The sequence below is a fragment of the Psammomys obesus genome, unplaced genomic scaffold (genome assembly GCF_907164565.1).
Source record: "Psammomys obesus unplaced genomic scaffold, mPsaObe1.curated_primary_1811, whole genome shotgun sequence".
Taxonomy (NCBI): domain Eukaryota; kingdom Metazoa; phylum Chordata; class Mammalia; order Rodentia; family Muridae; genus Psammomys; species Psammomys obesus.
Genome location: NW_026585644.1, coordinates 20,712,868 through 20,726,704, shown reverse-complemented (window position 1 = coordinate 20,726,704; position 13,837 = coordinate 20,712,868). Strand labels below are relative to the sequence as shown.

General features: G+C 49.8%; 1 protein-coding gene across 3 annotated transcripts in view; it reads right to left on the bottom strand.

Annotated features, from left to right (window-relative positions):
• Greb1 (growth regulating estrogen receptor binding 1) overlaps positions 1-13,837 on the bottom strand; it is a 67,659-nt gene that overhangs the window by 23,581 nt on the left and 30,241 nt on the right. Inside the window, exons 10-20 of one of the 3 annotated variants that reach the window (XM_055625767.1) lie at positions 12,534-12,884; positions 11,198-11,326; positions 10,375-10,503; positions 9,425-9,622; positions 8,651-8,831; positions 7,024-7,216; positions 5,480-5,616; positions 4,761-5,100; positions 3,516-3,631; positions 1,928-2,124; positions 915-1,019 (exon numbers count right to left, since the gene is read on the bottom strand). In XM_055625767.1, the coding sequence (XP_055481742.1) occupies positions 915-1,019; positions 1,928-2,124; positions 3,516-3,631; positions 4,761-5,100; positions 5,480-5,616; positions 7,024-7,216; positions 8,651-8,831; positions 9,425-9,622; positions 10,375-10,503; positions 11,198-11,326; positions 12,534-12,884 (2,076 nt within the window). The remainder of the gene's footprint in view (positions 1-914; positions 1,020-1,927; positions 2,125-3,515; positions 3,632-4,760; positions 5,101-5,479; positions 5,617-7,023; positions 7,217-8,650; positions 8,832-9,424; positions 9,623-10,374; positions 10,504-11,197; positions 11,327-12,533; positions 12,885-13,837) is intronic. The other 2 variants (XM_055625778.1, XM_055625787.1) reach the window with 2 other exon arrangements.

Here is a 13,837-nt window from a genome sequence, read left to right as displayed (position 1 = left end):
CACCCCAGACCACAAACTGGTATCTCCAAATCTCAGCTAGGCTCCACTGAACCCCACACAAGCCCTCCCTCTTATTCCTACCTCTCCCCATCCCACCACCCTGATCATTTTCTTTGGCCTCAAGCTTTCTCTGTATCTCAGCATGGCTTTGAACTTCTGATCCTTTTGCCTCCAGCCTCTAAGTACTGGGATGACAGGTATGTGCCACCATGTCTAGCTTATGTGGGACTGGGGATTGAACCCGGGTCTTTGTGCATGTAGGGAAACACTCCACCAACTGGAGTGGCATCCTGAGCTCCCTACATGAAATTTCTTAGGGGCAGAGTTCATGCTGAATTCACCTTTCAACACTCACATTACATCAAATGCCCAGTTTGATACAGCCGTTAAAATGGGTAATGCAATTCCCTGTGCATGGGGTCTTGGCTGAGCTCAGTGACCAAGGGCCTCTTGGGTTTGGTGCCCACATGAGACTTTACACATCATCCCTTCTCCTGGGTACAAGCATTGTGAGCTCCTCTTGCTTGTCCCATGAAGCCCCCTGTATTCACTTCTCTAGACAAGATTCCTGCTTTCCTCAAGCAGTACGCTTGAAGGCAATGTCCATGATGGGGACCCCAAAAGACCCGTGCCTCTACATGACCAGGACACTATGGCCTACACCACAGCCAGAGGCAGACTAGTTCTTTCCTCCCAACAGAAACAGCTGGACCAGAGTTCTCCTATCCTGCCTTCAAGGCTTTAGATGTCCAGTTCTGTTCTAGGCTCTTTTAGAGTCAGTTCTAGACTATTCTAGACCATCTGTTCTCACGGGTCCTGACTAGAAGCCTGGACTCAGAAGGCATGCCCTGCGTGTGTTCTTCCCAGGCTCTGAAATCAGAGGCAGCCCCATATGTGATGTTCCAGAGACTCACCAGACGCTTTGGAGGAGAGGGAGGAAGATGCTGAGTCATGGGAGTGGGAGCGCTCCCTCTTCACAGGGCCCCTCTTCTCCGAGGTGGAGCCTGCCTCAAAACACCCTGAGAACACAGAGGAGTTGGCATCTAGAAGTCATGACGTCATTATGCCTCATTCCTTGTTTCTTCTCTCACTCCTTCATTTACCTGCTGCCATTTTAATCCCAATACACACAACATCACACATGCACTCACACAAGCACGCACACACACACATGCACACACCACACCACACCACACCACACCACACCACACCACACTTAGCGAGGCTGAGCTCGAAAAGGAGTTAAGAAGAGAAGAGGAAGAAGTATGTCAGGTCAGGCCAGTGAGTGCAGTCATACCACAGGCAGAAGGGAGATGGGAATATTTAATACTATGGTCACAGTCACGCTAAAATTACACACCACACAGAAAGTCCTGTTGAGAAGGCTTTGCCATCTTATAGGACAAAGTGTATTCTTGTCTCATGTCACCCAGTCAGCAGGCAGAGGAGTGAGGGGACTTTACACTCATGTCTTTAACCTATGTACCAGCAAATGCTCAGCTTCTATTTTCCCATTGTACCGTGAACTACAGCCAGATACTGTCCTTATTTGTACACCATATTAAAAACACAGCATCAGACCCCTGGAGCCTACAAATGATGATAGGCTGGTCTCATCGACTTCAACAACACTCATCATAATGGCGGGTGAGTTAATTTCTAACAGAGGGAACAAGTGAGTGGACCTACTAGCATTGAAAACAAACCTTGACTTAAACCCTAAGACATCTCCGCTTTCTTCTTACTCTTTGGGAATTCTGGATCTCAAAAGAACCTATCGGAGTTCCCATCTTCCCGCACCGCCAAGAATGACAGTGCAGGGGAGAAAGGCAGAATCCGAATCTTAAGAGAGTGTTGTCACTTAGAGGATAGCCCCGGGGGATGTGAGGCAAGAGTACCTAGGCAAGACCAGCCCGGCCACCCTCACCTTCTGTCCCTGCCTCCTCATCTTCATCTGTGCTGCTCAGCTTCTCGCCGTCACTTTCCAGGGCCTCGTTCTTGGCCCCTTTCTCCAAGGGGACATCATTGCTCACAAAGTAGGCTGCCAGGCCCAGCTCCTGCTCCAGCGATGTCCTGGCCAGGCAGGAGGAGTTGATCAGCCTCAGGTCACAGTACCTCAGAGACCTGGGGAGGACAGAAGGAATTCATCCATCGCATGCCTTTCCACCAGGAGGTTCTGCTGCGAGACGACAGAGAGACGTGGCCACGCCTGCCTCCCATGTTATGCTACCAGGCTACAGAAGGCAGGGTCACACTAAGTCTTGAAGGACACCTACCAGGCATCTACCCCTGTGAGGCATGTAATCAAGACACCACTGACTTTCGGGTAGAGAAGAAGTGAGGCTTGAAGCTCAGTATCACCACTTCCCAGCACTGGAATCTCTGACAAGATGTGTAGCTTCTCTGAGGCTATGAGGTTTTTCTCCCCATTTAAAAGATGAGGCTTAATATCATAAGGACCTATGTGTACTGTTGAAGACTGAATTCATTGACTGGATATTCAATTAAGCGAGCCACACGTAATGTGTCCTGGGGTTGTGCTGGATGCTACGAATAGAACAACAATGGAGTCAGACTGCTGTGAGAGCCTTGTAGAAGGACAAATGACATCCTAGTGACCTCCTGTCCTAAGTATGTGTAGACTAAAAAGCAAAGGGAGTCATGCGATGGTCATGTGTCTGTGAAGACTGCAGAGACACACAGGTAGGAAGATGTGGTGGTCTGAGTGAGAATGGCTTCCACAGACTCTTATTTGAATGTTTGGAACTGTTTGGGAAGGATTAGGAGGTGTGTCCTTGTTGTCACCAGCGATGGGCTTTGAACTTTCAAAAGCCCGTGCTAGACCCAGTCAAAGTCAGTCTCTCTCTCTCTGTCTGTCTTCAACTTACAGATCAGATGTAAGCTCTCACCTACTGCTCTAGTGCCATGCCTACCTACTTGTCACCATACCTCCCGCCATGGTGACCATATGTTAACCTTCTGAAACTATAAGCAAGCCCCTAATTAATGCTTTCTTCCATATGTTGCCTTGGTCACAGTGTCTCTTCAACAGCAACAGAACAGTAACTAAGAAAGAAGACATTTACTCTTTATACTCAACAACCTACTCTTTCTGAGTGGCATGATGAGAGACACACACACACACACACACACACACACACACACACACACACACCAGTCACCACAATGGTCAAGGAACCAGGGAAACTGGCCCAGTTTGGGGGATGATGGGCACCATCCTAAACATGGAACTGTCCTCTCTAATACAGAGAGTTCTCCCAAACGGAGTTCATTTTCCTTCAGTCTGGCACTGCTGCTCTTTCAAACCCCCAGCCGCACCCAACAGTGTCCTCTGAGAACTGGGAAATACTGTCTACACCTCAGAAACATTGTCCTGGAAAACCAGCCCAAATACATCACTGGTGCTGACTAGGGCTGGGGTTGGGCAGTGATAACTCAGGCTGTCCTCCTCCCCTCCAGATCTCAGGACCCCAGGGTTCTGATCCCCAACTTACCGTGGCAATGATTCCCCATGAGGGTCCATCCCACTGAAGATTAGGATGCAGGGCAGGCCCTCCAACTCCAGGTAGGTCTGAGGCCTCCATTCTGCATCCTCAATTTTCTGCCACATCTGTGAATATGAAAAAGAAAGAAAGCTGCAGAAATGAGGCCTGAATATCAGCACCATCACCTCCCACAGTTGTTAACAAGCTTCACAGAAGCTCTGATTTTTCCCATCCAAAAGATATGAATGAAGGACCCAAGCATACCATTGTGGACTAAATGTATCAATTGGTGCTGGCAAGATGGCTCAAGTATAAGAGCATTTGCCACCAAGACTTATAACCTGAGTTCAATCCCCAGAGCCCACTTGGTGAAAAAGACCTCTACAAGCATCCTGCAACATTTATACACACACACAATAAGTTAATAAGTGTAAAATAAAACATACTATCTAGGCATGCATTCATGCAATCCACACTTAACACGAGCCACTTCCTAAACCAATCTGGCTCTAGAACACCCTGATGTCCAACCACTAGCTGGTGAACCTCACATTCCATCTTGTAATACAAAGGAAGAGCTTTGTTCTGCATGTAAGTGCGTGATGAGTCTCTGTATTTTCAGTTGGGGAGCTGTGTTCTGTTCCTGTCTATCTCCCACAGCAGGAGCCGGACGTGTGAGGACATCTGCAGACTGGACCATCCTCGGGAAGACAGTGGTTGGCCCAGTTGGCCCTGACATCTCTCTCTGTGTTCTCTAATGATACTGCCCGTGGCTCTCTTTCATGGCTTCCACTTATTTGTTCTTTCAATCAACTCTGCCCCCTTCTGCATTTTCTGTCACCTATGTGTTTAATAAGAGCCTACAAGGGGCCGGGTACTGCGCTTGGCTCTGAGGGACCGAGATCTGTCCTTCCTTCACCACTTGGACAAGAATAGAGACCCCACCCCCAAGTGTAGAAGAGGATGCCTCCTTTTAAAAGGGAAAAGAAATTGAGCTGAAGTATGAAGGAATAAGCATCATCTAAGGCAGAGAAGAAAGGCACCTCAGAAAGAGAATAAAAGACATGCTTCATCTCAGAGGGCTGATATTACAGGCTGTGTGGACACAGGGAGCCCAGGAGGGGGGCAAGAAGTGGGAAAGCAGCAGAAGGAGGTGGAGGGTGGCCAGGTCTCAAGGGTCTGCTGCCATCACCCCCTCTCACTGCCCTTCAGTGACCCTCACATAAGCCCTCTGGCCCTGAGCACAACACCCACCTTGAGCTGCTTCACAAAGTGATTGCCCACAGTGATGCCAGAGCTGGGGTGGCTCAGAATGATCTCAAAGTGCTCCTCCAGAGCCAACCGAGCTCGAACGTGGGCTAGACGCTCGTAGGCCACAGCCGCCAGGGGCGAACAAGGCACACGCAGCAGGACCATGAGCCCGTGGCCACAGGGGCACTGCTTCGGGGAGTTGAGGAGATTCTGGGTGATCTCCAGGGTCTCCACTGAGGTATGGTTCTTCATCTGTGGGATGCCGCTCACGGCCATCATGGCGGCCGCGTAGTGCTGCACAAGAACGAAGGTCCTGATCACCGCACTGTGCAGGCGGGGGAACCTGCAAGGAACACAGACAGAGCATGCCCGTGACCCAGGGCCAGCCAGGCTGGCCACCAAGGCACAGACAAGTCCCAAGTTACAGAGGCAACAGAAACCGTTTTCAACTGCCCTAACGTTACGACGCTTTAATATAGTTTCCTCGTGGTGTGGTGACCTTCAGCCAAAAAATAATTTTCATTGCTACTTCATAACTGTAATCTTGCTGCTGTTATGAACTGTCATATAAGTATCTGTATTTTCCAATGAGTCATCAGAGAGCAAGTGAGGGAGGGGGGTGAACGCCTTTCCTGGAATTCCGTGGCCCAGACGCAGACTTCCACTGTCCTCTTACTCTTGAAGCTACCAAGTGTGTCTAGTCACTTTGAAGAGAAACGTACCTTTTCCCTAATGCAGTAACCATGGCCTCAAAGGAGCTGTCATACCGAAGCAAGGGGAGACTGTGTCCGGACAGGGTGGAGTCAATAAACTCAGACAGCCCGAAGTACTTCTTACTCTCATGATACAGATCCACTCCCTAAAACAGAAGAGCACCAGCCAGTCAAGCATCACATGCACACAGAAGGTCCGGGGTTCATAGACCAGGTCTGTCTGTGGACACTGTTGATTGGCATCTTGATCTAAACCAGTGGTTCTCGACCCCTTTGGGGGTTGGGGTGGATGACTCTTTCACAGGGGTCGCGTATCAGATATCCTGCAAAGCACACATTTACATTACGGTTCATAACAGTATCTGAATTAGAGTTATGAAGTAGCAACAGAATAATCTTTTCGTTGGGGGTCACCACGTCATGAGGAACTGTATTAAGGAGTCACAGCATTAGGAAGGTTGAGAACCACTGACTCTAAACAATGCTGATGCTGTGGGCCCATGGGCGGCACTTCGTAAGCCTCATTCTGCAGGCCTAGAGCAAAGAACAAAGACAGAGTGTTCACATCAGTCAAGTTTCCACTCGTTTGGCCCCAGTATCCTCATGGTTGGGGGTAATGAAGGGGTGAACGTGAACTTATCTAATGTACCTTACGTTGACATAAAATTCTTTCCAAATGAATGTAGGAACTCCTTTGAGCCAAGCAAAGTTGGGAGAGGTTGTCCAAAATGCAAAGGCATAAGCTCTGCTTTCAAACAGCAGAGTGGGTAAGCACCGTGGCCAGGGAGCCTACCCCTTGGTCATCCCCCAGCAGCGGTCCTATGCAGGTGGCCTGCCCCTCTCTTTTCATTCTTGCCATCTGTAAATCAGAAGATCCTCTGGCCCTTTTGCAAGGCACCTAGAGTGGAGCCCATGGGAAGTGCCAAGGAAACATTGATTCCGATGTCCTGGGATGGAAGCCAAACATCCGTATCCTTGGGAGTTTATGGGATGGCCGAAGCATTCTGAAGAAGTCCAGAGTTCCAGGGTACTTACCTCTTATGTGCCCAGCTAGAATCCAGCCACACAGAATTCACAGATTACCAGAACTCTGGGCATCTATTTTTATAAATGACGACAGGTAGCCAGCTAAAACAAGCCTCCCAGGATAAAGGGGGTGAGTTCAGTTTGATGAATGCTTTGAACATGGCTGCATAGTAATCCACTCCATGTGGAGCCTGAACCACTACCATCTCCCAGGGCTCCATTTTCAACGTCTTTACCCAGTGCCAGGAAAACGCTCATTCGGAATGTTGCTCCGAGATTCAGAGCTTCAGTTCCTGAAGAGGATGTCAAACCAACTCTACCGCCTACACATTTAAGATGGGACAACCCACAGATGGGCTTCAAACATTTCCCCAAAAACAGCCACGAATGTTTTAACTCTAACCCCAGGCCAAAGCGAAGATCCAAGGAGCTAGAACCCACTCCCTCCCAGCTGGCCACAGCTTCCACTGAGCCGGCGCCTCTAAACTTAAGCACACCGGCTACACTGCCACACGGCAAACACTCACATTGCTGTAGGCGATGGGCCAGTGGATTTCATTATAGGGGCTGATGAGGGTGTGCTGTGTCTGCAGCGCATACGGGAAGGAGGTCACGTGAAGGGTCACGATGTTGGGTGCCTCTTTCACCTCCCTGCAGTTGAGCAGTCTGTCCACTAATCCCACAGATGGATCACTCTGAGAGTAGATGTTAGGAACAGCGCTGCGGAGGGAGGAAGAGGAAAGAAGCGTCAGACGGGAGCACTAAGGCTGTCTGATAGCCTTGCAAGGAGAAGGCAGCTGATGAAATAACTAGTTCCCCAGCCTCGCCAGCAATGGAAGCTTATAGCTCTGCTGATGACAAGGAAAAACAAAGGAGGTGATTAGGCTTGGTATCTGTCAGGGGCTCTAACAACATAGAAAAACTATCAAGAAGGAAACTGTAGTGGATTTATTGCATGATACAGCATCTACTCTAGCACAGCCATTTGGTGTCAAAAGGTGATGGGGATGTGAGTGAGGAGGGGAGGAGACACAGGGAGACGGATGAGCCTCCTACTGTCCTCCTGACTTGGCAGAGGATACTGGCTGGTGGAGTGCTTATTTGCCTACCATGTGCAAAGCCCTGGTTTGATCCTGTTTGATCCATGTAAAGCAGGGCATGGTGGTGCACACATGCGATCCCAGCAACTTGGTAGGTACAGGCAGGAAGATCAGAAATTCAAGGTCACCCTTAGTGATATACCGAGTTCAAGGGTGGCTTAGGCTATGTGAGACCAGGTCTCAGATGAAGTCCTACTGTCTTGATATGGTTCAAAGATAATATAACAGGACAAATTCTCCATTTTTTTAGAAGACAACATTTATAGGAATAGGAAGGCTTTTGGATCCGAAGTCTTAGCAGTCAGGCCTAGCCCGAGCTTTCTTTGTAAGACAATGGCCTCAGTCCACACCCTCTTAAATTGATGAGACAGAATAAAGAAGTCGATGCTTCATCTTCTGGGTGCCAGGCAGCCACCTGAGACAATGGCTTCTACCATTTCCGGATGGTCCATTCCTCCAAACCCACATGCAGACTCTAGACTGTAAAATGCCTGGGCCCTGGCAGGCTTAAACAGCTACAATCCGTGGGAATCAAAGCCTTGCTCTATGACCTGGTCCAGAAACTTCCTTCTTCACCTCTACCAGAGGCGACAGCCGACTGATCAGCTCCAAAGCCAACCTCCTGAAGGTGGCCAACCAACTGACAAACCTCACACACATCTAGGTGAGATTCATTTCAAGGAAGTAAAAGCATCCACCCTTCAGGAGGGACCAAACCAGACACCACCCACAGTCCTAGCCTAGACAGAGCTGTAGCGGGGAGGGCAGCAGCCCACAGCCTCAGGCTGTCATTCAGAGGCCATGGCTAAAAGCCTGGCTCCTCCACCACCTCCGACCTGGCTCCTGATTTCACCTGGTGCTCTCCCTTCTGCAGCTCTCAGCCCTTAGCCCTTGGAGATTGCACTGAGTCATCTCAGAGATGACATACAGCTCTAGGGGGCTGAAAACTGCCCACATCCTCTGCTTACAAACACAGAGCCCCAGTGCTAGCTCAAGACTTGTGCCCTCATCCCCAAGGAGAAACATGTCACCGTCACAGACCAGGAGGTCTGACCTCACTAGATCCCAGTGGGCGTGGTCGTGGATGAGGACAAAGAGCGTATGTGGGTTCTGGAAGGAGTTTTGCAGAAAGGCCTTAAATCTTGCCTGGGCCTCCGTGTCTAGCTTCAGAACGTGTTGCTCTGCCCTCTGCTTGGTCACAGGCTCTTTCTCCAGGCCCAGCTCCTGCAGAACCCCTGTAACACAGCAGAACACCTCAGGAGCTCCTGGGTTCATTCACCACCAACACACTCTGGGCCAGCCTACGTGGCCTGCCCTGATGGGAGAGGACAACAGTTCAGATACGTGGGCAGGAGAGCATCTTCAGACTCTTCAGCCCAGGGAGCTGGATAAAGGACTGGCTATGTGCACAGTTTCCCCTCCCAGGGGTGCCAGCTAAGCAAGCTCCAAAAGCAACAGCTCTCAAACAGGTAAGACTAAGGATGGGAAATGCCCAAGCGCCTAACAAAATTATCTCAGCTTTAAGCCGCAGGCCCAGCAGCATGCCAGTAAGGAGGTAAGACATGCTATGTGAGTACCACTTAGCAGCAGCCAGTCGCAGAACTGAAGGGAGGAATAGCAAAAAAAGCCAACTGTTGGTTCTACCTTCCATCTTGAGAAAAGTCACTGTCTTTGGACATGTTTTATGGTCTACAATAAATGGGCGACAATAGTATACTTGCTCCATCTATGGCACAGCAAAGCGTGGCGACAGCATCCACCTGTGACAGTGGACAGTTCAAAGCTCCTTCCCCAGGCCTCACACCTCCTCCTTGAAAGTCCCCCTTACCTGAATGCCAGACATGGCACACGGTCTGCTGGTAGGTCACCTCTGATGGTGGAATGCAAATGAGAAAGTCCACCTTCTCGAAGGACCCCAGGTCCAGATTCTGGGTGCTGGAATCTGCGATTGAGCACACGTGGGAGAGGAGCTTCTGCGCCACCGCCAGCTGAAAGGGCCGGACGCCCCGTGGCTCCGGATGGTAACCTGCAGCCAGAGCCCCAAGGGATCCTGGATGAGCACAGCAGGCAGCTGCCACCCTTAGCTAGAGAGATGGATTGAGTCCCAGAGTGCAGAAGGGAAGGCCTAGCCACACAAAGCAATCTGGGAAAAGAGATGCAGTCATATTCATCCAGGACATGCTCTCAGCCAGGCCCTGGGGCAGCCTCTCAGACATCCTCCCTCCTCAGATAATAAAGTCAGCAAGCACTCAGGCGACACATAATTATAGCTTCCACCAGCTGGTGGGGCACATTGTTCCCTGACAGGGGAAGAAAGAATTGCAGTGCCTTAAGCCCTCATCTGAAGGAATAATTGCAACAGTGTACTGGTGGAAAAGAATCGGCAGAAAGAAATATCAGGAGAGGACAAGATTGCCTCACATCAAAACATCACATTTTAAAACTGGCAGTAGGTCTATTTTAATGGTAAGAGCACAGCCTACCTTCCAGGTGTACCTCGGAAGCTTAAAAAGTCTCAGATTTTCTGGACAAGTGCTGTAGAGTTTAGACCCATCCCTGAAGGGTTCCTCGTTACCTGCTGACCACACCTGAGAGTACTCACTGTCTACACCTGTGCATACTCCCGCTGAAACTCACTGTGCACACCTAAGTACCAGCCATAGCCATCATTACCTATGCACATGGCAGCCACCCCCTCCACCACTCACTGTGCCCACCTGTGCTGTCCCCCTTATTGTCACTTACTGTGCCTACCTGTGCCCTTCCCCCACCACTCACTTGTGCACACGGGAGCCCCACTGGCATCCAGCACGGCTGTTTTCTTGGCAGAGGAAGCAGTGAGGGAGGAAGAGACATGGCCTTGATTTTCCTGGTGAAATTTGTCCAGCAAAATGTCAATGTCACCCTCTGCCCAAAACAGAGAACAGAAGTGGGTTTCGCATCTCAGAGGAAGGCAGCAACCCTCTCTGGACCAGCTATAATGTCTGGCCTTGGCCCGAAGTAATGTGTGGAGAAGGCCTGGTCTTCCTGTCCCAAAGGTGTGTCCACAAGGCAGATCACACCACGGCTCCAAAGATGGTGGAACAAGATAGAAATCGGGTGCTTAAGGTCGGGGGTGAAGGGAGGTATCTTGAGCCTTCTCAGGCAAAGATTAGCCCATAGAGCTTTCTCGAAGGGCATTAAATGAGTCCTAAGGGATCAGAAAGCTGGGGATCGGGTCGGGACTGGGGGTCTGAGTGACTGAATAGGCCACAGAGAGAAAGGCAGAAGAAGGGCACAAAGCACAGGGAGAGCCAGCACCAGAAGATGTGATAGAGTACTGAACATTTGAAGCTAGTCAAGGCTATAAAGGGTGACCCTGTCTAAGACAGACAAACAGGCAGGAAGCACAACCCTGGACCTACAGCCAGAGCAGGAAGACAGACAGTCAGCCAAAAAGCACTGCCCTACAAAGGAGGCAGAGGACTTGTCAGTGCGCAGAATGGGAGACCCAGGCACGAGAGCTCGGCTGCAGCAGATCCCAGGGCCGAGGGGACCCCAGCCACCTCCCGACCGCATTCACTTCTACATGTGTGCTTGCACCTGCTACTCACAAGCTCACCTGGACAGAGGCTGCTAAAAAAGGCACCCAACGAGTCCACTTTGCCAGTGACCAGCTCGTAGTGGACTTCTCTCTGGTACTCCGCAGGGCTGAGGAGGCTCTCAGAGAGAATCCGGGCTTGGTATTTCCCTGGAAGGCAAAGAGCCGCTGTTGCTGGACCCTCGGCACAGAATCCTCATGAATTCTCAGACACAGGATGTCTGACCTGCCCCAAGCCTAGCACCATGCCGGCAGAAGAAATGAATCAAAGGCTTGCAATATCTTGACCAAGCGGGGCTAATACAAAGGCCAAGATTGCCTAGAGAAAACCCCTGGGCCTGACTCTGGATGTCACCACCAGCTGTGTGGCACAGATAAGTCCCCTAGCCTTCCCAGACCAATCCTCATTGGTCCCAGTGGCTAATAGCAGTGCCAACCTCATGGAACACAAGCAATAGTGCCAGGCATACTGCAGAAGTATGGGTTTATTAAAGACAGTGGGACTCACACCCAGAAAATTAATTAATAAAGGCCAGTCAGTTAAGGAACAGAGAATGTTAAGAGGCCACCAAGATGCTGTGTAGGAACAATGTCCACTTTTAATTAAAAGTGATACAAAAACTTCAGGTTTGTGAACATTAAAACAGCACCCCCTCCCACAAAAAGAAGCTAGAGAGATGGCTCGGTGGTTAAGAACGCTGACTGCTCTTCCAGAGGACCTGGGTTTAATTCCCAGCACCCACATGGCAGCTCACAACTGTCTGTAACTTCAGTTCCAGGAGATCTGACATCCTCATTACAGACATGCAGGCAAACACCAATGCACATAAAATAGAAATAAATTAAAATTGAAGCATTAAAAAAATAAAAGCATGCCATCTTGAATCCCAGCCCCAGGAGCAATGGCTGCACACAGGAGGCTTTCAGGGAAATGTTTAATACTTAACTAACAAAGTAGATCATTGGTTTGTTTGTTCGTTTGTTTGTTTTTGTTTTTATCTCAGTCTGGTCTTTAATAATTGGGGACCAAAGTGGTAGTATGAATGCATTATTTTGGAGCCAGATTTTGGGGCCAAGGCAATTCAGACTCCAAAACTGGGCCCAGTCTCTTCAGGGACCAAGCAAATGGGCACTGCTAACCCAGCCACATACGGCAGGGATGTCTGTAACTAAGCACGTTTCCAGGGATGAGCAGCTGAGACCAAGGCTACCTTCTAAAGTCACCATCATGGACAAAAGTACTAACTGCCCCTACAACCCAGAGCCCCCAAGATAAAAGAGGAGGGCCCACCAGCGTGAGACACTGGACACTCAATAACATGGCTTTCCCACTGGCCAAGGGATAGCCAGGGCTCACCAGTGACAGCGATGCAGGAGTCGATGGTGGAGTTCCGGCAGGCGCAGATGATGACTACATAGTTGGTCTTGGAGAGTTTACCCTCAATGAGCAGCCGGAACATCTCAGAGAGGCCCTCAGCCAGAGAGTAAGCACACTCGATGACATGCACGCTGTCATTGCAGGAGCTGGCTGCCAGGCCCGCCAGCCAGGGCAGCTGTGCAGAAGTGACGGGGGCAGTGGCGCTAGTGGCTGGCGGGAAGGGTTGTGGAGGTGCCTGCTGGTACTGCCTTATCTCTGTCAGGTGTGATTCACGCCAGGAGCGCAGGAAGATCTGCTCCAAGTCCTCCATCAGCGGCACCTGGTCTGCAGCTGCAAGACACAGTAGCAGTGGAGAGATGGCATCAGCGCCTGCTGGGCAGATGCACCGGCAGCTTGCCACCAATGCCATGGGCATCCAAGAACGCGGAGGATCACACAACCTGAAACAGTGATGTCAAGTCACCAAGGCCTGGAGAATAGAGGGCATAAGATGAAACCAGCCATAAACCCGCCATCCCAAAAGCACCACAAAGAAAAAATATGTTCTCTTTCCCTCCATCTACTGTATATAATAAGGATCTTGAGTACTCAACTTGATTCTTAACCATAACCCTACAAACGGGTTTCCATGTGTTTATGGTCTCCCTGCACAGCACTGCTGATGGGGGTAAATGACCCCGATGCGGAGGGGTCATGGGGTCATCCTTGTCCCTACTGTAGATCTCTGTATTTCTCTGTATTACTCCGTAGGTACTTCTGGAGTACATGTCTTTAGGTACACCATGATACTTCCAAGGCGGGCTGGGTAGTTTTATGTCAACTGAACACAAGCTAGAGTCATTTGGGAAGAAGAAACCTCAATTGAGAAAATATGACCACCAGGCTTGCCGTGCAAGCCTGCCTGTGGTGAATTTTCTTGACTGACGGTTGATGTGAGATGGCCCAGCTCATGGGGGATGGCGCTCCTCTAAGCAGGTGGCCACAGGTGGTATAAGAAAGCAAGCTGGATTGAAACCATATAGTGTGGTAGAGAAAGCAGCATTTGAATGAACAAGGGTAAACTGTACAAGAACATTATACCAACAGGAAAACAAAAACAAAAACCTCTCCAAGAGAGTTCTCAAAAAGTCTGTATTATCTGTATGCCAGGAGCTGTGTTCTCTGTATTTTCAATAAAACAACCAGCCAATGCTGTGCAATGGAGAAAAAATGAAAGAAAGAAAGAAAGAAAGAAAGAAAGAAAGAAAGAAAGAAAGAAAGAAAGAAAGAAAGAAAGAAAGAAA